The following is a 23,016-nucleotide window of genomic DNA, read 5'->3' as shown; positions in this document are numbered from 1 at the left end:
TTTATTTTATTCTATTCTATTCTATTCTATTATATGGTGAATGTAAGTTGCTGCCAACATCACTACAGCACTTGACCCTTGACTATTTCTACTATCTATAACGTTATGGTCGCGGTCTATATGTGACTCAATACAGGCCTGTGTGTGTGTGTGTGTGTGTGTGTGTGTGTGTGTGTGTGTGTGTGTGTGTGTGTGTGTGTGTGTGTGTGTGTGTGTGTGTGTGTGTGTGTGTGTGTGTGTGTGTGTGTGTGTGTGTGTGTGTGTGTGTGCAGCACATGCCACTTTACACGTGAGTCTCCCTTTCCATGTCCATCATAGGTCAGAAACATTAATGTCACATAGTACACACAGTGTTCTGGTGATGCAGTATCCGGAGCTGGATCCTGAGCTGGAACCGGAGTTGGATCCGGAGCTGAAGCTGCAGCAACCGCCCACACGCGACTTCCGGTTTTCACAATAATGGTCCGAAACAAATTAGCTTGAGGTTATGAAAACAGCCAGAGTGGCATCTTTTACTGTGGAATCAAACAGCAGCCATTGATCGACGAATGCCAGAAAAAAATATATAAGTACTTATTTCCTATTTATAAAAGCAGACTTAACAAAAAGAATACTGAAACAGTTCCGGTCATGTCTGTGTATTTTAGACATTGTGTAAACGCACTGAATTTGTCTGAACTTCAGTTTCCTCAACAGAAAACTTCCACATCATTGGCAGAAGAGTCTTGTCGTCCCAAGATGTGTCAGTTTTTATTTTTATTAAGATTTGTTAAACGCTTCTTTCTTTATCTGAGGCACTACGGATGATATGTCTCCAAAACTAGGCAACTCTCACCAAAACAAAAAAATCATGAACAGCACTGAGGAGAAGAGGGGGAAATATACATTTTTATTTAAAGAGTGAACTGTCCCTTTAGATTGCATTTTAAATGTATAGCTTTAATTGGTACAACGTACTTTTTACAATGTTTAATTATTACTTTTACCTGAATACTTCCACCTCTAACACTCACTTTATCACCTTGAAGTAGTCCACCTCATCACCGAGAAGAGCTTTAATTTGAAGGGTCTAAACGGAAGTCCCGTGCGTTGTTGTGTGTGTACTTTGACAGTGTGTGTGTGTGCGTGTGTGTATATATCTGTGTGTGTCTATTGAAGGCGCCACGTCGGCAGAACCAGCAAAGAGAGCTGGAAAGAGAGCTGCGTAGCTCCGTGTGTGCGTGAGGAGAAGTTATAAAAGCAGCGGGTTCATTTTGACTTTAATTCAGTTTTTAACGCGATAACACCGCGAAAAACCAACGAAGAAGAAGACGGCATTAACAGTGAGAGCAGCAGGTTTCCACTCACAGAGAGAAAACAGTGTTCCAAGGCAGAGTTTAGGTTTAGGGAGCTGAAACAGAAGCTGTCTCAAGTGTCTCTGCCAGGTGCGTTTGAGGCAGAAGCACTGGGAACAATGGTGAAGGTAAGAACCAACCGGCATCATTAGTGTTCGAATAAGTACAAATGTGCTTCATAAACTGTGTGTGTGTGTGTGGCGGGGGCTTTATAACAGCATGGCTGTGTGGCCAGTTCTTCAGCTGCAGGCTGCTCGAGTGATGATGTGGAGTTTGAATATGGTTTTATTTTGTGAGTGTGAAACGTGGCCTCTTCTCTGAGGACATTATCTGTGCAGCAGCTTTTAAACGAGGAGTCGCAGCTTCCTGTGAATGTTGCTCAAACTCTCATCCAGCAAATCCTCATTTAATTAAACGAAAACACACATTTTCTGACGTTAGGTTTTTATCAGAGCTGGATCTACAGGCCCCCTTTCCGTGGGTCACAAGAAGAACAGACATGGGGGGTGGAGTGGTGGTTTATATTAAAGGAAATAGTCTATCTTTAAACGTGTGACATGTACATTGATTTTGAAGCCTCCACGTGTTGTTTCATAATCGAAGTGTCACAGTTTAGCTGCAGTTCCTCGCCTGTAATAAAGAGGAGGCCTCATATGAAGGGCCACAGGTCATAAAGGGTTAAAACCACTGACTCATAGAGACCTGGACACCAGTCAGAGGAGTCTGTAAAACTATTTATTATACTTTATCTTTTTATATTCTATCAATCGAACCATAAAACATGAGCGAAAAGGCCAAATTGTGTCATGATTCCATCTTCAGTGGCTTAAAAAGTGAAACTGTATGAACACAAATGTATAAACTGAGCTCCCTGGGTCACATTAAATATCATATTTATATGTGATAAGTATGTCAGATATTTCAATAGGACTGCAGCCGGTTATACAAGTTTGTTTTATCCGTCATGCAGTTGAAGTAGATTGTCTCTCACTGAATGACGAGGTTTGAAATAGTTTTCGCTTTCATATAATAAGAATATCCAACTTTAATTCAGTGTCAATGGATTCCTGTGAGCAGGTTTCCAGTCTGTAGTTTGTTTAGGACTGGATTAAAGTGTTTATATTCAGACTGTACATACATTTACTAAAGTGGCCTCCAATAAGTCATCATCATGTGCTGACTTCTACATGTTTAATGCTCACACGATACTTTAGTTTAGTACAGACTAGCGATGTCATGTCACAGGACCAGAAATATAGTTGTCAAAACAAATGCCAGTGAAATTACATGATTCTTGTTGCTCAATTTGATACCACAAAGCTTTAAATGTCTTCTACATAAACTCATTCCTTTTACAATATTGCATTTGAACACATAAATGTTAACGTTATAATTAAACTTCGCCCAATACAAATTTTTACTGAACAGCGCTTGAACGCAGCATAATGTACCTCAATGCAACCTCGCTGTTCGTTAGCCATTAGCTCCTTTTGTTAGCCAAGCAGCTAACCGCTAACGTTAACTAGCTCTCCTGATGATTTCAATAAAGTTTTTTTTTTTCGGTTTTCTTGTGACATCCCTCCTACATATTGTCAGAGTGATGCTAGTATGAGTTAAGCTACAAAAACACTGGATCCTACATTTCCCACAATGCAGCTGGACAACATCTTTCATTAGACCCTTCCTGCCAAGAAACAACCAACGTCCTCCAAACTCCACACCTCCAGTTTATAAGACAGGCTTTATTAGAAATTAAACTTCAGTGAGTTTAAACTGAGACTACCCTGATGACATCACTCTGACATCATCAGGTTTCATCAGCTCCTTTAAATTATGTCTAAATATATGAAATACAGGCTTGAATTTACAAAATTGAGATTGAAATATCTGCTCAAAGAAGAAGTCAACAAGATTATGAAGATGATGTACGTATGTCACATATCTAAGTGTTACGGTTTGATACACCGGCATGTACTGAACGTATTCAAAGTAGAGAAATGTTGTGAAAGTTGTCTTATTCGGAGTAAAGAGTCTGTTTGTTTTTCTGTTTTGCAGAATGTGAACAGCGTTATCGTGGAGCCTCAGCCTGGGACCAGCATGGCCCCGGACGAAGCTGAACCCGTCGACAGCGAGCCCACAGAGGGTAAGCGGCGAGCTCCCAAGGGGTGTGGCTAAATGCTGAAACACCAGCGGGGAATATCGTGCAATCCGTGCTCACACGTTGCTGCTGCGATTTCAGAAAGTATTGGTTTTGCCAGGGGAGTTAGTCTGTTTGTGTAACAGCTGCTATTTGTGTCGCCGGGACACTTTGCACCAGTTTAGTCTCCTGCTGCTCTCGGTAAACATCACTGTTAGCATTGTTCTGTTGTCTGTGTCTTCTGATGATGGTTTACTAAACTAATAGACGGGTTGTTAAGAAAGATGTTAAAGCACCAATTACACTCAAATATAGAAGTCATCTGGTCCAGACTGAAATATCTCAACAAGTATTTCATGGGTTGTTATGAAATTTGGTACATTCATGGTTCCCAGAGGATGAATCCTAAAAGCATAGGTATTTAATGTGTCCATTACTTTTGTTTATGTCCAAATAGCTGCAGAACTACAGACATTTCCCATCAGCCTCTGCTGTACTTTGTGTTTTTTGTGCTAATTAATTGTCAAATGTTAGCAAGCTAACACGCTAAACGAGGGATGGTGAGCAGGGAAAACGCAACATTATACCAGCTAAACGTTAGCATGTGAGTGTTGTCATTGTCATTTTGGTATTAGCATGTTAGCACAAAGCACCGCTGTGCCTCAGCAGTCTCACGGGTGTCTTGCAAGAGTCGTGTTCAACTCAACACGTGGGTTTGTCTTAATCCGGAGTTCACATCAGATGCGAGACAGCAGAGTCTCCTTCGGTCGGGAGCAGAGCTTCTCCTCTCTGGGAGCAGATGCCACGCTGCTGGAGACCCGGGCCGTATTGCCGGGCCTGCTGGAGGGAAGGGAGGCCCAGGGGAACCAGAACCAGGACTGAGAGGGGCTCCCTGTCAGACCTCTGCTGCTGTAAAATGGGAGGTTTTCTTCAGGGAGTCCGGTGCTCAGAAACACTGCTGCTTTTGTCCACAGGGACCAACAAAACCAGCACCGTATGAAAGGATCCTTGTAGTAACTTTAAGAGTGTCCAGGAACTAAACGGCATAGTTTTATTCATAGGTTCTTTGTAGAAAACTGGATATTGATGCTTCGCGTATGTTTGCTTTTTGTTCACAGATCCCGGTAAGGACCACGTGGTGCCGGCTCCCGGCATCATGTGGCGGGTGACCGGCGGCCTCTTCAACGTCACCAAGGGGGTAGTGGGTGCCGCGGTGGGCGGGGTGGTCTGGGTGGGCGGCAAGAGCCTGGAGATCACCAAGTCGGCCGTGACCACGGTGCCCTCCATGGGGGTGGGGCTGGTGAAGGGCGGGGTGGCGGCCGTGGCCAGCGGCGTGTCCTCGGTGGGCTCGACGGTCGCCAGCAAAGTCTCGTTCACCTCCAAGAGGAAAGACAAAGCCGAGTGATGAGGAGGATGAAGACGACGACGATAATGATGATGGACCAACAAGGAGAGGCTGCCAGCTGATCTGTCTGCCAATCAAACACAGTGCCTTCTGATGCTTATTCCCGGTCTCATCACCGTTCAGAGATCCAGACTTTTAATGCAAATACAGATTCAGTAATCCGACGACAACAAAGAATCTCCAGAATGCTGAGTCACTGAAACGCTTCATAAGAACTTCGTCATGTGACTTGGGGAGGATTTATGCGTCTGGAAGTGATCATCCGGCTCCAGGCGGGTCGTATGAACCGGGATGAATATTTCCATGCGTCTACAATCCAGACTGAGGCTCTCCTCTTTCCTCCGCTTCAGTCTTTTCCAAACCTACACACATTAAGTGACATGTTTCAGAATTAAACGTGCTGTTTTAACTCCAAGGTATCGAAATACTATTGAAATGTGTGTTGAGAATAAAATACAAATGTTTCAGCGTTTTGAGCGGAGGGTTCGGCAACATCGTTCAGTCTACTGACCTACTTTAAACCGTTGGAGGAGCCTCGGAGCGTTTCCTTCACCCAGCAGCCTCTGAGCTGCATGTCGGAACACTTCTCTGAAATGTCTGGAGACAAATACTGGGCTCAGCTCTTTTTCCACAGCTATATTATTATTATTATTGTTGTTAAAGTGTTTTGTTTTCGGTATGTGTGAAACGTCAAAATGCCGTGCTGGACCTTCTTTAAAGAGTGTTTACTTTTTGTTTTCTAAAGATTTAAAGAGACATTGAGCAGCACTTGATTCATTGATGGTTGTTTTGAGAGGAGAAGTTCCCGATGTTGTCTGAACTGCTCAGTGACGGCTGAGCTGTACCTTTTAATCAGAAGGCGAACACTGTGCTGCGGTGCAGGCAACACTCGTGAACGTTTATATGCAATATCAGCATTTCAATGCAACTTTTGGACTGAATGGGAGCTGTTGCTGGTGGGACTAAACTATGTGAATTGTCTTGTTTGTGTTTGTGTTTTTGTTTCCCCAATATATCAATAAAGTAGTTTTGAAGTTTAATGACGTCCGTGTGAAGTTTTCTGGCGATCAAACAAAAGTTGTGAAGTCGAGCAAATGCGAGTTTCTCTGAAAACAATTGCAAATATCATTTTAGTATCTTATTTTGAATCGAGAAGAGAAACTCCTGTTTCTATGTAGTTTCACTGTTTGTTTTTGTCTCATTCTGATGGTACAAAATGTCCTTAAGTCAGTTTTGGGATGTTATCCAGCTTTAACGAGACCCAGCTGTGCACGTCAAACCGGAGGCCTCCACATGTGGCGAACACTAGGGGGCAGTGGCGTCCACTCAGCGCTGTTCAACCTGCCGGAAATGAGACGAAGAAGAAGACAACCCGGAAGTAGGCGGTATCTTCTCTGTGGGCTCCACATGTATCTTGTACGCGTGTTGTTTAATGTCAGGAGAGAAGTATAAAAGAGGTGAAACAGTGAAATGAAAAGTGGATAAGTCTTATAGCTCGTTAAAGGTAAGATAGTTTTATGACAGGTGGGTATTATTTTTAAAAACAGACAATTAAATGACATTCAGCGTCCAAGAGTTCAGCACACTACTCTGTCAAATGTTCCTTTCGTGGAAACTTTGACTAATTTTCTGAGTAATTAAATCATGTATCCAACATGGCAACAAACGTACTGACTAAAGTAAACAGCGGACGTGACGTTAGGCCTAATAATCATTTATTGTTATTTAAGACAGATACGATACTTTATTGTCCCAGTGGACGTTGGTCGTTAATATCACAGTGTCAACTGTATAAAATACAACAAATAAACCCATCCATCAACTGCATGATTTACAATGTATTCTTTTTTTATTAACGTTGTTATTGAGGCATTTTTATGTTGAGAAAAAAGCAAATACATCTTTTTTTATGACACAGTAGTCGGCAACAATAATGGAAAGAAATGTATGTAGTTTTGTTTTACAGATTTCAGATCAGTCATTGAGGCCCGTAGTGTGTATATATATACGGTATATATATCTCAGTAGTTTACTGTTCTGTTCTGTTGTCCCAGCTGAAGGGTGCTTGTGTTTATCGGACTGTGTTAGAAGATGCTGAGTGAATCTGAAGCTGCAGAGCTGCTCTCCTTCCTGAGCCCCGACACACGACCTGATGTCAAAGGTCACACCACAGGCTCCATCCTGGGACTGTCAGGACACAGGTACGACGACGATGTCATATCACATTACTGATCATTACTTATTAAAAATAACTGAATTGGGTAAATATTTTTGTGAAAGTCAAACCCTCAATATCGATGTATTTAGTAAAAACTATCATAATATTTGATTTTCTCCATATCGCCCAGCCCCACCCATCACTCTTGTTTCTGCTCGGCTCCCTGAGGCCAGATAGATGGATAGATGGATAGATAGAGATTCATTATTTAGTAATTTCAGAGATTCATCATATGCAATATGCCACAGTCAGTTCAGTAAACGGACAACTATAACCCACCGACACATCACCTCAACATGACTATCAACCTGTTCACCACATTATTATCATATCTTAAGGTCATAAGGTGCAGTATTCTAATACACAGATGTCAATCAAATGATCAATTAAAGCACAAATACCCTGACGATATAAAACCGTTTCATGTAACTCTCTTTCTTGTGTGTGTTTGTTTTCAGGGACGGCTGCCGCTTCCTCCGCTCTAAACCTGACCTACTGGTTGCTGTGTTTGCTCTGACGGCTGACCCCTCTATTGCTATCGTGAAGGACTGTTACTACATCCTCATCAACCTGTCAGCTGACGAGACTCTTCACCAGGTGACCAGTCCTGATTGATCCGCAGAATCCCGTCTTGATTGAGAGAAATAAAACAAAACAAAGCTGTTGGCCACTCAGAGATGTTGTGGATTCAGTGTTTACAGCCTCGTTGAAGACAAACAGCTGTTCTTGGTTATGTCTCGTCCAGGTTTTGGTGACAGATGTCAAAGTTATTCCAGTGTTGTTGAAGAAGCTTCTGGATCCAGAGTACCTGTTCTCTGATCAGATCTGCTCCATCCTGTCCAACCTGACCCGCCATACCAAGACCTGCAAGACCGTGTTCAAGGTGGGACCCGGGCTCGACTTCACCATATTTCAGTGAGATGCTGATGCAACACAGGTCCACGAAGCCTCTCGGGTCATCAGAACAAGATGTGTTTCCTCTTTGTTTCAGGTCCTCCAGGAGGACGTGGGTCTGGCTCAGCTGGTTGACATCTTCTGCACTGAAGACTACAACAAGAAGGCAAAGCACCACTATCTGGGTCCGCTGCTGTCCAACCTGACGCAGCTGCCCGAGGCCAGAAACTACCTGATGGACAAAGACAGGTGACTGAAAACACGGCAGGACAAGAACTGATGTTTAGACAGAGGGGAGATCTACGTCGCCCAGTTATGGGACTTTTTCAAAACGGATATTTTTGCCAGATGTGTAAAAAGTGGGCATTTCCTTCTTAATACAGGGCCAGTCAGAATTTAAGAAAGAGGAGATTGACCAAAGTTTTAAACACAACAACGACACTCGCTGTGTGAACGATACATCAATAACTACCGGTACCAAAGAGAACCAAAGCATATTTTCTGCTTTAAGTCTATTGTTCTTCCTCTTCACATTTGCACGTCGGTAACTGCAGTGATTATTTGTTGACCCACACTAAATAATGTGCCTGAACGCATCATGTGTGGACACAGACTGGGGGACTGAAGCTGCTGCTTTAGTCGGAGTGCATTTCGTTTGGGTGCAGCTGCGGCAGCATGTTGTAACTATCTGTGTGTGTTGCAGGTGTGTAATCCAGAGGTTGTTTCCCTTCACTCAGTACCGGGCGTCGGTGGTGAGGAGAGGCGGAGTCATAGGGACGCTGCGCAACTGTTGCTTTGACCATGGTGAGACGCACAGAGACCTCATTGACGCCACACGTCATGTGCATCGGACAGCTGTGTGATACGAAAACATCGTGAATGCATCCGAGAAGCATTTAAAATACGATGCATGTTGAGAAAGTGTAAATGTGTCTCAGATGTGATCTACGTCAGAATCTGGGGAAGTTGCCTCTACTTTGATTTAATTGAATTTTACAGCCTTTAAAGCCTTTTACTGAATCCTAAAATAAAATGAATTTACACCGAAAGAATAAACCATGTGACTGAACTGTAGTCCGGCGTTGCCTCCAGTCATCTGATCCCAAACTTCTCCTCCGTCTGTGCAGCCCAGCATGAGTGGTTGCTCAGCGACGCCGTGGACATCCTGCCCTTCCTGCTGCTGCCGCTGGCCGGTCCGGAGGAGCTGACGGAGGACGAGAACGAAGGTGTGTTTCTCGTAGTCAACTCTTCTGAGTGTGTCAGATTCTAGAGAGCGACTCTGGTTGTATTCTCTATATTTCCTTTTGTCAACAAATACCATGAAAAGAGCAAAAAAGTGTTTTTTAGGTATGAAACCCTGATAAATGTTCTTGCTCTGGGTCATAGAGCTCCATTGTTGTGGAGAAACTATTAAAAACACATCAATGAGTCTGTTGCACTGGGTGACATATTCATTCATCACCATGAACACACACACTATTTATTTTGACTCAATCTCACACACACCGGCCTGCTGGATTAATCCACCGCTGAAAATAGTCCCCAATAAATGCACCACTACTTCCTGTGAAAGTAACGTTTGAATGTGAATATATATTTGAATGATTTATGTGTTGAGTAGGAACCAATGGGCTTGGGGCTGAGTGTGATATTGGGACACGCTGGCTGTGAGTAACAGAAGTTGATGTGGTGTTCAGGTCTACCGGTGGACCTGCAGTACCTCCCCGAGGACAAGAAGAGAGAAGACGACCCCGACATCAGAAAGATGCTGCTGGAAACACTTTTACTGGTACGACGCAACGAAAACAGACACAAAACAAAAACGCAGACGTACATTTAGACTCGTGTCGTTTTCATAATGAACACTTTGCGCGGTCGTCTCTTTTGCAGCTGACAGCGACCAGAGCCGGCCGGGACACGTTGAAAGACAAGAGCGTTTATCCGATCATGAGAGAGTTCCACAGCTGGGAGAAGGACGTCCACGTCACAGCAGCCTGTGAGAAGCTGGTCCAGGTAGGAAAGATCTCATTCATTTTAATTATTACTGTCAAATGCATCGAGTAGTGACACGGAACGCCAAATCATGAGAAACCTCTGATGGCTGAGCACCCAAACAATGGCCAACGGAACGATAAAATCGTACATAAATAACAAAACAAAATAACAAAACAATAACGTCCATCGTACCGTGTGCTGCTGTCAATCAAAAACAGGAAACGGATCATTCGTGTGTTTGTGATGGTTTTTGACTCCAAACACAATCACAGCCTTGTTTTCATGTTTTATGTTTTTTTAAGATGTCCGTCCGTCTCGTCAACATTAAATCTCAGGAACGTCTGGAGGGAATTTCAGCAAATTTGGCACAAACGCCCACCTGGACTCAAAGATGAACTGATTAGAATTTGGTGATGAGAGATCACTGTCTTTGGCCATAACTAAAGAATTAATATGCTCATTAAGACAATTTCGCACAAATGTCTAACAAGACATTTTAGACCAATTGATGACAGGTAATTCTAGTTGTTGTTTTTTTCAAACACACACAATCAGCAGAAGAGCTGAACCCTGATCCTGCTCTGACAACAATAGACCTGCTTCATGCAGACGCTGTGATAGGAGCATCACAGGTGTATGTCTTTAATGTGCAGTGGAGACCCAGGTCGTATTGCTGGACCGTATTCTGGTGCTCACAAACACTTTCCGCCACAATCAACCGTCAATGAAAGTTCCTCATAGTAGCTTTAACTCGGTGTACCCAATAAACTGGCACATGTCCGTCCTCCGTCTCCCTCCAGGTGCTGATAGGAGACGAGCCGGAGCAGGGGATGGAGAACCTGATGAATGTGGACATTCCCGAGGACGTGGAGGTGAAACTGAAGGACGCCGACGCCAAAGAGCAGGTGGAGCTGGAGAAGGAGCAGGAGGAGATGAGACGGGAGGAGGAGGAGGAGAGGAGGAAGAAGAAGAGTGATGAAGAGGGGACAGACAAAGAACAGGAGAGTGGACTGATACGGTAAAGTCCTGCTTCTGTAAAAGTGATGGCTTTTTGTCATTCAGACAGTTAAATGTTCATTATTCAGACGCGACGGGGACGTTTTCAGAAAGAGCCGCGAGGCTCTGTGGCGTCGGTCAGCTGGTCCACACAGGAAGTGACATCACTGCTGAGGTTGAAAAGTAAAAGTAAGTAATGAACTGAAAAGAAGAGTTTTCTGTCTCTCACAGGCTGCGTATCTCTGTGCTTCATCATCAGTTTCATCATCTTCATCTGCTGACGGTAACTGCTGTTCACGGTTGTTGTTGTTTTCCTCCTGTGTCAAAAAATGTAGAGATGCATCTGACATCGGATACATTTCAACAACTTCAAACTGACTCACAGCGTTTCCTGATTTCATTATGATTTTAATTAAAAATGATGAATGACGAATTCATGTATATATATTTAGTGTTACAAAAGCGAATGAGGACATGATTTTAACGTAAGAGTGAGGTTTTCAGATATGAGACGACGTAAAAGAGGCACATTCTGAGATCTCACTCTCTGGTTGTTCACTCCTCGTCACACTTTCAGTGGGTTTGAAGTTCTGATTCTTGTCTGACAGAATCACAATACTGTGTATTTAGTGTCTCGTTATTCCAGCGCTTCATTGAAACTGTACGACGTTAACACTGAGTGAACTTTCCCTCACAGGAAAGCATTACAGCTGTTCATTTATTGAGGAGATGATCCTCGCTGCTGTTAAATGAGCTCCAAGAGTCTGAACTCACAGTTCCGTTGTTAATATTATTGTTATTATTATGTTATATGCATGGAGTCTGTAGTGTAGCTCTGCAGTAATTATAATTTTTTATATTCTCAGAAGTGACAAAGTTCCACCAAAGACACAGACGACATGAAACAGGTTTTTACAGGCTGAACAAAACAAACCGGTAAACTGATCATATGCAACATTAACAGGGTAACTTATTTGATCAATTTAAAAAAGTTATTGTTAATTGCATTCTTTTCAAATAAACGTGAAGTTAACCCGATTTGAATTTGCTCATTAATAATGCAGTCGTTTGTTCTGTTAAATGATAAGTTAATTATTTTCAAAGTGGAATCAAAAACGAATTCAAATACATTAAAAAAGGTTTTTGCATTTAATTCATGCGTCTGTCTCAGGTTACTTTTGTTTCCCACTTGAACATCTGCAGTTAGCTTTTTACTTCTCGTTCTGCTTACAGATGTGTCTGCCTGTCACGTCTCATCTGATGTGTTTTATGCGTAAAGTAAAACGTATCTGCTGATACTGAAGCCTTTCACTGACTTCTGGTCAGAACGAGGACGGTTGTTGAGTGACGCTGGTCGACCAGCGGGGGGCGTCGGAGTCGTTCCTCCACTCTGACCTGAAACCAGCAGGAACTGACTCTCCTCTCTGGGGAAGTCAAAAAGTAAACAGACAGACATTTAAGAATGATCGTAGCATCTGACAATGTGACTCCGTATTAAGACAGAACGCTTAACGTCGACTCATCTCAGCTTCAGTGCAAATGAAGTTTGCATTTAGTTCGTTAGTTTGTTTAGATCTCGGTTAGCTTTTGTGGTTTTGAGTCACAATTCAGATGGTTTCTGGTGGAAACGTCTTCATGTGAGCAGAGAGATAACTGCAGTAAACATTAACCTTTACACGAGTTAGTGAGACTCGCGATAAAACCAGGAACTAAAACTCAGCTCTGTGTGTGTGTGTGTGTGTGTGTGTGTGTGTGTGTGTGTGTGTGTGTGTGTGTGTGTGTGTGTGTGTGTCCTTTGTTCTTCTGTCCTTGTGACCAGTTTGCAAAAAAAGGTCTTTACTTTTCAAAAAATTCAAAGTGAGGAGACTTTTAAGGAAGTGACTGTTTTTAAAAGTAAAGATGATAAAACGTTTTTAAGAAAGTGAGAACAGTTTTCAAAACATCAGACATTGTTGAAAAGTGAGGAATTGACCGTAAACTTTTTTTGAACAGTGGAGACCTTTTTTTGACAGTTTGAGTCGCGAGGACAATTTGAAAAGGTGAGGACATTTCTTCCAGTCCTCACTTTAATGATCCAGTCCTGTTTTTAGGGTTAAAGTCAGAAACAGGTTTATGTTTAGTTTCAGGGCTGAAGAAAAGGTCACTTTATGACAATAAGGGTCCTCACAGGAACAGATTAGCATGAGTGTAGCAAGGCGATAATACTGTTATTTCAAATAGAGGCCTTACAAGTATAGAAGTTGGGGGGGGGGGGTGTGTGTGTGTGTGTGTGTGTGTGTGGATCAGGTGTTTCTTTATCAGCGTCTCTGAGTTTTTCCACCTCGACACACACGGTCAGATTGAAACCAGTCCGGGGGAATCGTCTCATTTCACACTGAAACATTGAGGTTATAATGAGCCATTCGATCTGTGCTTTTAGATGTGATTTGAATTTCTCTCAAGTTGAGTCATTAACCTCGGTCGGAAATGATCCTTCCTTTTTAATCCAACCATCTGTCCGGTGAAAGAGAGAGCAGACGTTATACGTGAGTTTCAGTGTTGTCTTTAGGGTGTGACGTCCTTTCTATTCATCAGCTGCTTTGTGTCACTTCTCCAACTAAATCCTCTCCAAAAACTGCTTTTTAGTTTTCAGTCGACGCTCCAGGATCAGAGTACATGTTGAGACCAAACGCACTGCTGCATTTTTTAGTTCATTGGAGGGTGAAGACAGGCAGGAAGAGAAAGAAGGCCTGTGTAGAGCGGACGGGTTCGACGTCCTGTTCTTGTGAGTAACTGGGCGGGTCTGTGTGTCCCGGCCAGCCAATCAGACGCTGAGGTTTCCCGTTTCACATCCTGGTGTGTGTCCTCAGCGTACGCACACACACACACGCACACAGGCAGCCTACAGTACGTGTGAGACGTGTCCCGCACACTAACGGATGTGTTGTTATTGTGCTTTACATCGCACACACGTTCACCACAGTACACAGTACCACATGGAGTACATTTACTGTAGTACTACTGCTCCTGCACAAGTGTCTGACTGCTGGAGTTACTGCTTACTCTGTGATAAGCTGTCGCATGCAAAACGTGTGTTGAGCCCGTGAGATATGCAAATGTTTAAGCCTTATTTTATTGTTTTATCATTGATTGCATCCTTCACTACTGACAGCACCGCCGTCTTTTGTTTTGCTGCTACAAGTGTAATAAATTCATTTTCAAACTGCTAACTCTGCCAGAAGCTCTTTAATCCCTCAAGAGACACATTTTACCAAATTAGTGATTTATGGTGTTTCGGTACTTTCAAAGTATGTATGGTGTTTTTTTGTATTTAGTACCTATTTATTGATTGATTGATTGATTTATTTATTTATTTATTTATTTATTTATTTATTTATTTATTTATTTATTTATTTATTTATTTATTTATTTATTTATTTATTTATTTATTTATTTATTTATTTAGTTCTTATTCCTATGGTACTATAATATAATACAAAGTACATGACTTAAAGTCAAGCCGTGGTGGAAGAAGTATTCAGATCTTAAAGTACAAGTATCAATACCACAGTGTAGAAATACTCTGTTACAAGTAAAAGTCCTGCATTCTAGATCTCAAGTAAAAATACAAAAGTATGAGCATCAAAAAGTACTTAAAAGTACTCATTATGCAGAATGGCCTATTTCAGAATCATGATATTACTGGCTAATTTCAACTACTTTATACACTACTTTGTTGCTTATTCCATAATATATATTGATTTATTAGTTTATTTCATATTTAATTTTAATAATTGCAATCTTTAAAGTAATTAAAGCTTTAAAATACATAGTGGAGTAAAACGTACTGTATTTTTGCCCTAAATGTTGTGGAGTATAAAGTAGCATACTCAAGTGAAATACAAGTACCTCAAAATGAAGTACTTAAGTACAGCACTTTAGTAAATGTGCTTAGTTACATTCTACTGCTGCTGCAGACACGAGACGTTTTACCAGAATCCCTCAAATGTCTTAAATTGTGTTTTGTCATTATTTATTTAATTTGTGATTATTGGTGTTTCAGCACTTTGTAGTAACTATTTATGTTTGGTGTTTTTGTACTGACAGTAGTATATATATATATATATATATATATATATATATATATATATATATATATATATATATATATATATATATATATTAGTTCTATATAGATCTATCTGTGCATCTCTTTATTTCTATATTGATGAATAAAGACAAACAAAGGATCTTTACCTCATCATATTTTAATCACAGACGATGTTTACATACACTGGACATGCTGACTATTGATCAGCTCACCTTTACCTTGTAACTCTGTTTTTAATTGCTCTTGTATAGTCTCCATTTTTACTTCTATTCCTATTGTACTTGTACACAGATCTTAACAACAACCACCATATGCACTGCATCCTCTGGGGATCAATAAAGTATTGTCTTGATGCCAGAGCTGTGGACTTAAGTCACATGACCTGGACACAGAAATTAGATGTTTGTAGAAGCAACTTTAAAACCAACGAGTCATGATTTCTTATGACACAGTAGAACTCTGTTCATATCAATCCAACAACAGTCTTCTACCGAGTCTGTCGCCCCGCTGCTCTGTCAGTCCAAGCTGATCACACACAGCCGTGTGTGTGTGTGGGGGGGGGGGGGGGGGGGGGGGGGGGGGGGTGTGTGCGCGCGCCTTGAGAGGATTATCAGTCCAGTGAAACATTCACCACGCTGCTAAAAGGATAGCCACTCCCCCTCTCTCTCTAGTTGAAGTGTGTGTGTGTGTGTGTGTGTGTGTAGCTGTCAGGTCAGTAGAGCAGCAGTAAACAGATTACACACTCGCAGTTGTCTGCCTCAAAGACTGTACATGTAGTGATTATATGAAGACGAGTTGCTGGTTTATTAAAATGTGTGTGTTGTCCTTCTCGAAGAAGATCGATACCAAATTAATGAATGAATCTTTTTTTTTCTTTTTTCCGAGGTGCCGAGCCCACGTGGGCTTATAAGTCACTACTTTAACTTGACAGGCCAGAAAAAACAAAACAAAAGCAAACAAATACACGGTACATGTCGAGCACATCGTATCACATACAACCGTAACCAGTGGTGAAGTGTTCAAACCTTTCACTGCTATAGAAGTACTCGTACCACAGTGTCAAAATATTCTCTTACAAGTGAAAGTCCTGCATTTAGAATGTTACTATAGTAAAAGTACAATGGTATGAAAATATTGTTAAAGTAAAAGAACGTATTATGGTGTATTATATTACTGGATTATAATAAGTGATGAGTAAGCGTTACTAATGTTGCAGCTGGTCAAAGTGATTTCAGTTACTGCTGGTTAGTGTAACCTATAATTATATTGTACATTATTATAATTATTGTATTTTGTATTCGTCTGAATCTCAAATAAATGCCGTGTAGTTAACATAGGCCTAATATTGTCTTCCAAAATATAGTGGAGTAGAAGTACAAAGTACCTCAAAATAGTACTTAAGTAAATGTACTCCGTGCAAAATACAAAACCTGCCGTAGTCACCGTTTCAGTTGCTTTTCATTCGCCGCGACAGTGAAGCTGGTTTTATTTTCTCCTTGTGAGTCGAACATTTTATCACCGCGAAGCGTCGCAGTCACGAAACTTTACAGGTGTGAATGAAGGCCGCGATTTAAAAAGGTCTGAGCAAGGGGTCAGTGTATGAGGGGAGGAAGCGAGGAAAGGCCCCCACACACACACACTACGCCACTGGTCCAATCACAAGATGGTCTCTAGTTTACTTTCACGATAAGTTTCTTCAAAAAAACCATCCATTATAAAGACAATGTAAATGTTGAATGAACATTTTTAAACTGTTTTGGTGAAGTTGCTTCAACATCTTCACAGCTCAGCTCAGTTTGTTCAACAAATAAAAATATTTAAAGTCACATCTGATGCTATTTGAATATCAAGCTTCTTGCTAATCTTTAAATGAAGGCAGAGTTCAGAAATGGAGCCTCACTGCTGGTTTGTCACACTGCCGAGCACTGCTGTCAATCAATGTGTTGTTCTGTGCTCTGATTGGCTGGCTTGTGTACTCAAACAGGGAAGGCCCCGCCTCCCCAGCTGATGGCTGTACTTTTCCACTCCAAACTGAGTTTTAGCATCCAACTACCTCCACTCCTCCTTCTCCTCCTCCCTCCTTCACTTCATCTATTCATAACACACACCTCCCCCTCCCCAATCACACACACTGAGGTAACTGAGATTTCCTCCTGAGTTTTTGGTTCTAGACAGAACCACAACAACAACTGAGGTTAGGCTCTGATTTTAAGAGTTCTGGTAGAAACACATGACCCTTGCTTCAATGTGGTTAAACTGCAGATGTTGTGAAATGTGACACGAATTGATGCATTTGCTTTTAGTATTTTGTTTTCTGGAAATCTTTCCTGTCATGTGACCTGTGAGGAGAAACACCAGGCACAACCACAGCATGACATTCCAGGCATCTAAATATTTCATCCTGTCACATGTCAGCCAGCTTTAATTCCACTGATTCTGCAGCATTAGAGGTCAGTAATCGAGACCTGATCCATGACCTGAGTCAGGCCAGTCTAATGTCAGAGTCTGTAGACAGTAATGGGGTTTCCTCCTCTGTTTTCCATGGCTCTGTCTTCCTCTGTGGTTGAGTCTCTTAGGTTCCGCGTTGCACAGATAAACTGGTTGGGTTGACTGCTCTGGTAGATATCCGGGCCAAGAAATGTGAGACTGGAATTGGAGTTGAGAGACGACGTGTACGTCCAGATTGTTTCACAAGTAGCCAGTTTACAAGATCATTTTATACAAATTTAAATCATCATCAGGGGGCTTCTATACAATCCTCTGGTTGTATAGAAGTCTATGAGAAAATTACTCTACTTCTCTCTTGATTTATTCCCTCAGTAAACATTGTAAACATGAGTTTATGTTCTCAACCTCTAGTTTCAAGTCTTCTTGAATACAACATGATGTTCATTTCGTTATGTTCGTTATGTTCGTTATGTTCGTTATGATGTTCATTACCAGAGCTGTGTATGCGTCTCCACACCACTCCTTCACAGTCCAAATATGGTCACTCTCGCTCACTGGTTTAAAAAAAAATAAAGATGGCCCCTGCCAAAATAAACTTAGGGCTTCAAAACAGCTTTGACAGTCTATGTATTCAACCAAAGCCCACGCGAACATGATTGATCAATACTACTCTGACTACAAACAGAAACCAGAAGACTTCAGATACCAACAACTTGTCCCACATGCACATGAATGCAGAATCTGTTTATAGAGATGACAGGTCTGTGTGTCAATATGTATAATCAGAGTGGATCCAAATATCCTCTCTATTAGCTCAGACCACTTGATCATCACAGGACATTTTTTATTTTCACCTTTATTGGACAGCTGCAGTGGAAAACAAGGAGTAAAGAAAGCTGAAGGGAGCTAGTCATCTCTTTCATTAGCTTCTTTTACTCAATGTCTCTCATTCTCATCTCTGACGAAGTGAGGACTGGACAAAAAGTCCTCACTTTTAAAAATGTTCTAAATTTTAGGATCTAAAACCTATATTGGTCCTCACAAAGATGCACACACACACACACACACATTGAGAAGTGTAGACTGTTGGTGAAAGGGCAGCGGTCCAACAACAAGTACAGACAGAGTTACAGAATGAATGACGGTTTGAAAGATCACTGACACGCCCCCACACACACACACACACACACACACTAACGCCCTTTAGCAGTTACTGAGACTCCATGTTGTTTGTTGGACAAAGTTTAACATTTCAAGTGTAAATAATTAACTTCTGTTTTTTTTATAATCCTGAATTGTGTAACTGTGTGTGAATAAATCAACTTTTTTTCCAGGGGTGGATTGAGCTCAGCTGTGCAGCTGTTTAGTTGACGATCAGATAAACAGATCAAATAAATGCATCTGAATAGAACAGAAATACATTGATACACAAACTACATGGCCAAAGAATGTGTGGACAGCAGGATATCCCACTGATATGTGAGAGCTGAATGTGTGAATAGACGTTATATAGACGCCTTTATGATCGTAACTGAAACAAGAAAGATTCAAATGTTGGGTGTCACTGTCAAACCCCTTAATGGCTTTTTCCAAGTATGGAGGAATGTATCATGTAATTCTCTAACTGGACTTACAATTACATTCTTTGTAACTGTCTGTCTGTCCGCCCCTCTGTCGCAAAGTGGGCGGGGCTTATCTATTCCCGGGCATGAGTCAGCTCAGAGCAACTGTCAATCATGACGCCACCCCCCCCCTTTCTTTTACAGCATTAATTAACGAAATAAAACTAAACTTATTAGAGAAATTAACACTTGAACATGCATCACTCTGATGAGAACTACCTAAATTGACAAAAAAAAAATGTAATTTCATATGTACTTTGATTTTTGTGTGTGTGTGTGTGTGTGTGTGTGTGTGCGCCTCCAATTGGAGGTAGCATTGCGTAACAACAACTGACAGCTGAAGGAGTAGAAACAGGAGCTACAGTGGACACAATAGAGACAGTCAATATAAAACAGCTGTGACCTGCCACAGTGTCCCGGGGCAAGGCACTGAACAGATAAGAAGCAGGTTAGGGTGATTGTGTGCATGTCATCTTGGTTAACACAACCTCGGTATGGAGTTGACCTCATGCTAACTGAGCTGATCATCTGAGCTACAGGTCAAAGGTCAGTCGGACGAGGTTGGACCTGCTGCTGAAGTGATGTCACTTCTGACCAAATATGTTTACTCAGTCTGCATTTTGTGACGCAGGATTTTTTATTGGCACAAGACTGTAGGAATTACTATGGTGATGTGAACAGATTCAATTATCCAAAACTGGATAAAGCAACCGGACAGAGAGGGTTTCTGCAGGAGCGGTGAAAGCTCTACACTCACTGCCTTTACAGACACGAGTTTAGGAAAAGTGCATCATTTAATAAACATAATAAAACCTTTTGCAATTCTTGAATAATGTCAAGATACTCTGCTTAAAAGACTCTGCAACCAGCTGGAAATATAGGGTAGAGACAAGGATGTTAGGTCCATGCACTGCAGATTCACTGTTATTCTATGTGTGTGCAAACCGTATTCTCTCCAAAACCTTACAAGGTTTATAAGTTAATACCTATTGTTTCATTAGCACTGAAGGTCTGGGCCCAGACGTCAATAATGATCGAACAACATGAGGCACGCTGAGAGATTTAGGTAGTTCTCATCAGACTGATGTATGTTCAAGTGTTAATTTCTCTAATAAGTTTAGTTTTATTTAGTTAATTAAAGAAAGGGGGGGGGCGTCATGATTGACAGAGTTAGGATTGCTTTACATCAGTGGTGGGCCGTCAGGGCCAGCTAAACCTTCTCTGCTGGCCTAAACAGAATCACAAAGTTATAGCTATTTTATAATTTTGCACAAATACACTACATGTATTATAATATTTGTTCCCATTGCACAGCTCCTGTCTTCCTCTGTTGCTCTGCTTCCAGCACAACTTGTTTTAAGGAGAGCTTTTATCCAATCAGATTCAGCCCTGTGTTCGTTCGCCGCGTTTGTTTTTTTTACATCTGCAGTAACTGTTCATTTGTCTATCGTATCGTTTTTATGAATAATATGAATGGCTCGCGCTGCAGTGTTGCTGGATTGATTTGTCATGCTTGACATTTTATGTGACTGGTTCTTGTCATTGTGTTAATTAAATTGATTCTGACTTGTCCGTTAATGACGAAGCATGCCGTCAACGCGGGGTTATTTTGATTTTTTTGTTATTGTTCCGGGTTTAAAAGGTCACACATCCCGTTGTCTGCTACGTGAGGGCAGTCCACCGAAAACATTATATTTCCCACAATTTAAGCTTCTGCATTTTCCAAATGCACTAGTATTATTCAAACGTATTGTTCGGTTCGTAAGCCTCGTACCAAACGGTTTAATACGTGTATTATTACACCAATAGAAACAAATAACCGTAGCTCAGTAGGACAGCACAGAGGGCCCACGTATAAAATACACGGCCCGCTACTGCTTTACATGTATATTTAAATTGAACAAGTAAGTTTATTATTTCAAGTCTCCTAAGTGTGTTTACCTTCACTTCTCCCATTGGAGTTCATAGACTCAGGACCTGCTGCTAGTCCGCTAAGCTCCTAGAATGGCGGGTCAGTGGTGAAACCCAGGTGACACAGATAAAGGGAAGTCTCTGTATACACATTGCAAAGAAGAAGCATGATGAAAGGGGGCCCACAGCTAAATTCTGCCAAAGGGCCCCCAAACAGTTTTTTCCAGATCTAATATAATCTTGTTGTTACTCTCATACCTTAAAACGATTTCCACACAAATAAAAGCATTATTGTACACTGTAAATCATCTTATGGAGGTGTGGTTTACAGCATGAAATGACACCTAAACTGTCCAGATATAACAATTAATATATACAATTTAACAATTCATCCTGACAAAACCGAACACAGCAAGTGGCCTAAATGTTATGTGAAAGCTGAGTTGACATCTGTTGAAAGAAATTATTATGCTCAGGAAATGTAGCCTTTAATTAATGTAAAAACTAAATAGCCAAATTGCTTCTCTGCTACAGAGAAACAGTCAATTACACAGCTAACGCGAAAGAGTCATAGCTAAGTAACTCGTAAGTTTAAGCTAACCAGGAGTATTGCCAAAGCTAGCTAGCTAAAGCTAAATCTACTTTCCGCCCTAAATAATATGAATAATAATAATATAGTGCAACATATCATCACTCTGTAACATCTTGGTAGTTCAGTTTGTTATCATACATAAATAAATGAGGCAGTAGCTAAATCTCGTAAAAATGGAGGAACAAACTAGCTAAACTAGACTTGCTAAAGGCTAACTAGCCTAGCTTAACAGCAGCAGTAACTGCCGTCTCATACTCTGACTCTAATGGAATTCATGTGATTTGGTGTGATTCAGTGAACTCAAAATTACATATTTTAATGTATTAAGCTGTTCATTCATTTATCATTGCTTTAAATAATCTAAAAGAAGTTAATATTCTTAAATGTGCAAAAAGGACAAGAAAGCTTAAGAACAAGGACATTTTGTTTGTAGATTGGCTACTGTATTTTCCCCTCACATATCCTGGACATTTGTCAAAGGCAGAGCAGAGTGTTATATACAGTCTAACCCACTGACTTTATTTTTGGGGGTTAAATAATTGGATTAAAATGTAGGCAATCCAAATTTATCTCTATTATACAGTTTACCAGAAGCTTGCCTAGTGACACAATTCCGTGTCAAAACAAAGTGTTTCTGGCAGAGGGTAAATACAGTTAAATACATAGACAGCGTGAGAAAAATAAAGAGTTTTTAACTTTTAAGAATGTGAGCATATACTAGAGACCCAAAGCATGAGCCTGGAAATGAGCATTATGTCTCCTTTAAACACTTTTTTCTCAGCAGTTGCGACTCTCTTTGACCCGTTACCATTGTTAGTTTATGACACACTAACACAAAGAGGTTTATCTGCCTGCCCGTGGGTGTGACCAGCCCACTTCACTGCATGTAGTCCACTCCAACAGCTCTCCGTTCAGGAACACAGTCTCTCCCTCCTTCCTGCTTTAATGGCCGTCTACAATTTGTGAATAGGAAAATAAAAACGTTTCTTTATGCTAAACATTAAAATAAATAAAATAGTGTGAGGAAGTGTTTTTAAAAACAGATGTAAAGAGCTCATATGTAGCTTTACACATGAATACATGTATTTAATGTCTTAGTTTATGCACTGTTTGTGTAATAAGTAATACCCACGATAATTAAATCAGCATGTCACTCCAGCATGCAGGAGTTCGTTTGTGTTTTATTCTTGTGTTGCGCTTCCATTTCATGTGTTGGTTTGTGACAGAATAAAATCAAACCAAGTCAACGTCAGCTATTAATTAAATCCTCCATGCAACCCAAAAAGTGTTTAAATGATTATTTCTTTCCTTTTATTTTCCATGTTATGTTTCTTGAATATGTTTTTCTTTACTGCTCGTGTCTGTTCTTGCCGC

The 23,016-nt window shown here is 41.0% G+C and overlaps 2 protein-coding genes across 3 annotated transcripts; both read left to right on the top strand.

The window, feature by feature from the left end:
- The first annotated feature begins 1,170 nt into the window (after window positions 1-1,170).
- On the top strand, window positions 1,171-5,916 carry LOC306775933 (transmembrane protein 263). The gene is made up of 3 exons (XM_079266505.1): window positions 1,171-1,462; window positions 3,390-3,477; window positions 4,590-5,916. Exons 1-3 carry the CDS (start codon window positions 1,454-1,456, stop codon window positions 4,874-4,876), a joined length of 384 nt encoding a protein of 127 aa, XP_079122631.1. The 5' UTR covers window positions 1,171-1,453; the 3' UTR covers window positions 4,877-5,916.
- A 350-nt stretch (window positions 5,917-6,266) lies between these two features.
- Window positions 6,267-12,427, top strand: hgh1 (HGH1 homolog). Of its 2 annotated transcripts, none has more exons than XM_079297223.1 (10): window positions 6,267-6,380; window positions 6,931-7,077; window positions 7,553-7,691; window positions 7,840-7,977; window positions 8,086-8,237; window positions 8,692-8,792; window positions 9,116-9,214; window positions 9,686-9,777; window positions 9,879-10,001; window positions 10,784-12,427. In XM_079297223.1, the coding sequence occupies exons 2-10, from the start codon at window positions 6,968-6,970 to the stop codon at window positions 11,003-11,005; spliced, it is 1,176 nt and encodes a 391-aa protein (XP_079153349.1). In that variant the 5' UTR covers window positions 6,267-6,380; window positions 6,931-6,967; the 3' UTR covers window positions 11,006-12,427. The 2 variants fall into 2 exon arrangements, with proteins under 2 accessions (XP_079153349.1, XP_079153350.1); XM_079297224.1 differs by having other exon boundaries at window positions 6,310-6,380; window positions 6,965-7,077.
- Window positions 12,428-23,016: the final 10,589 nt, after the last annotated feature.

Source organism: Melanostigma gelatinosum, assembly GCF_949748355.1.
Source record: "Melanostigma gelatinosum genome assembly, chromosome: 3".
Lineage (NCBI taxonomy): Eukaryota > Metazoa > Chordata > Actinopteri > Perciformes > Zoarcidae > Melanostigma > Melanostigma gelatinosum.
Note: the sequence above shows the minus strand (reverse complement) of the source record. Positions and strands in the feature narration are given on the sequence as shown.

Excerpts from the sequence above, each read along its gene's own strand:
- hgh1 (XM_079297223.1), top strand. The coding sequence starts at position 6,968 with ATGCTGAGTGAATCTGAAGCTGCAGAGCTGCTCTCCTTCCTGAGCCCC. Across the intron at positions 7,978-8,085 it reads CCTGCAAGACCGTGTTCAAG|GTCCTCCAGGAGGACGTGGG; the intron begins GTGGGACCCGGG and ends TCTTTGTTTCAG. Across the intron at positions 8,793-9,115 it reads CAACTGTTGCTTTGACCATG|CCCAGCATGAGTGGTTGCTC; the intron begins GTGAGACGCACA and ends CCGTCTGTGCAG.
- LOC306775933 (XM_079266505.1), top strand. Across the intron at positions 3,478-4,589 it reads CGACAGCGAGCCCACAGAGG|ATCCCGGTAAGGACCACGTG; the intron begins GTAAGCGGCGAG and ends TTTTGTTCACAG.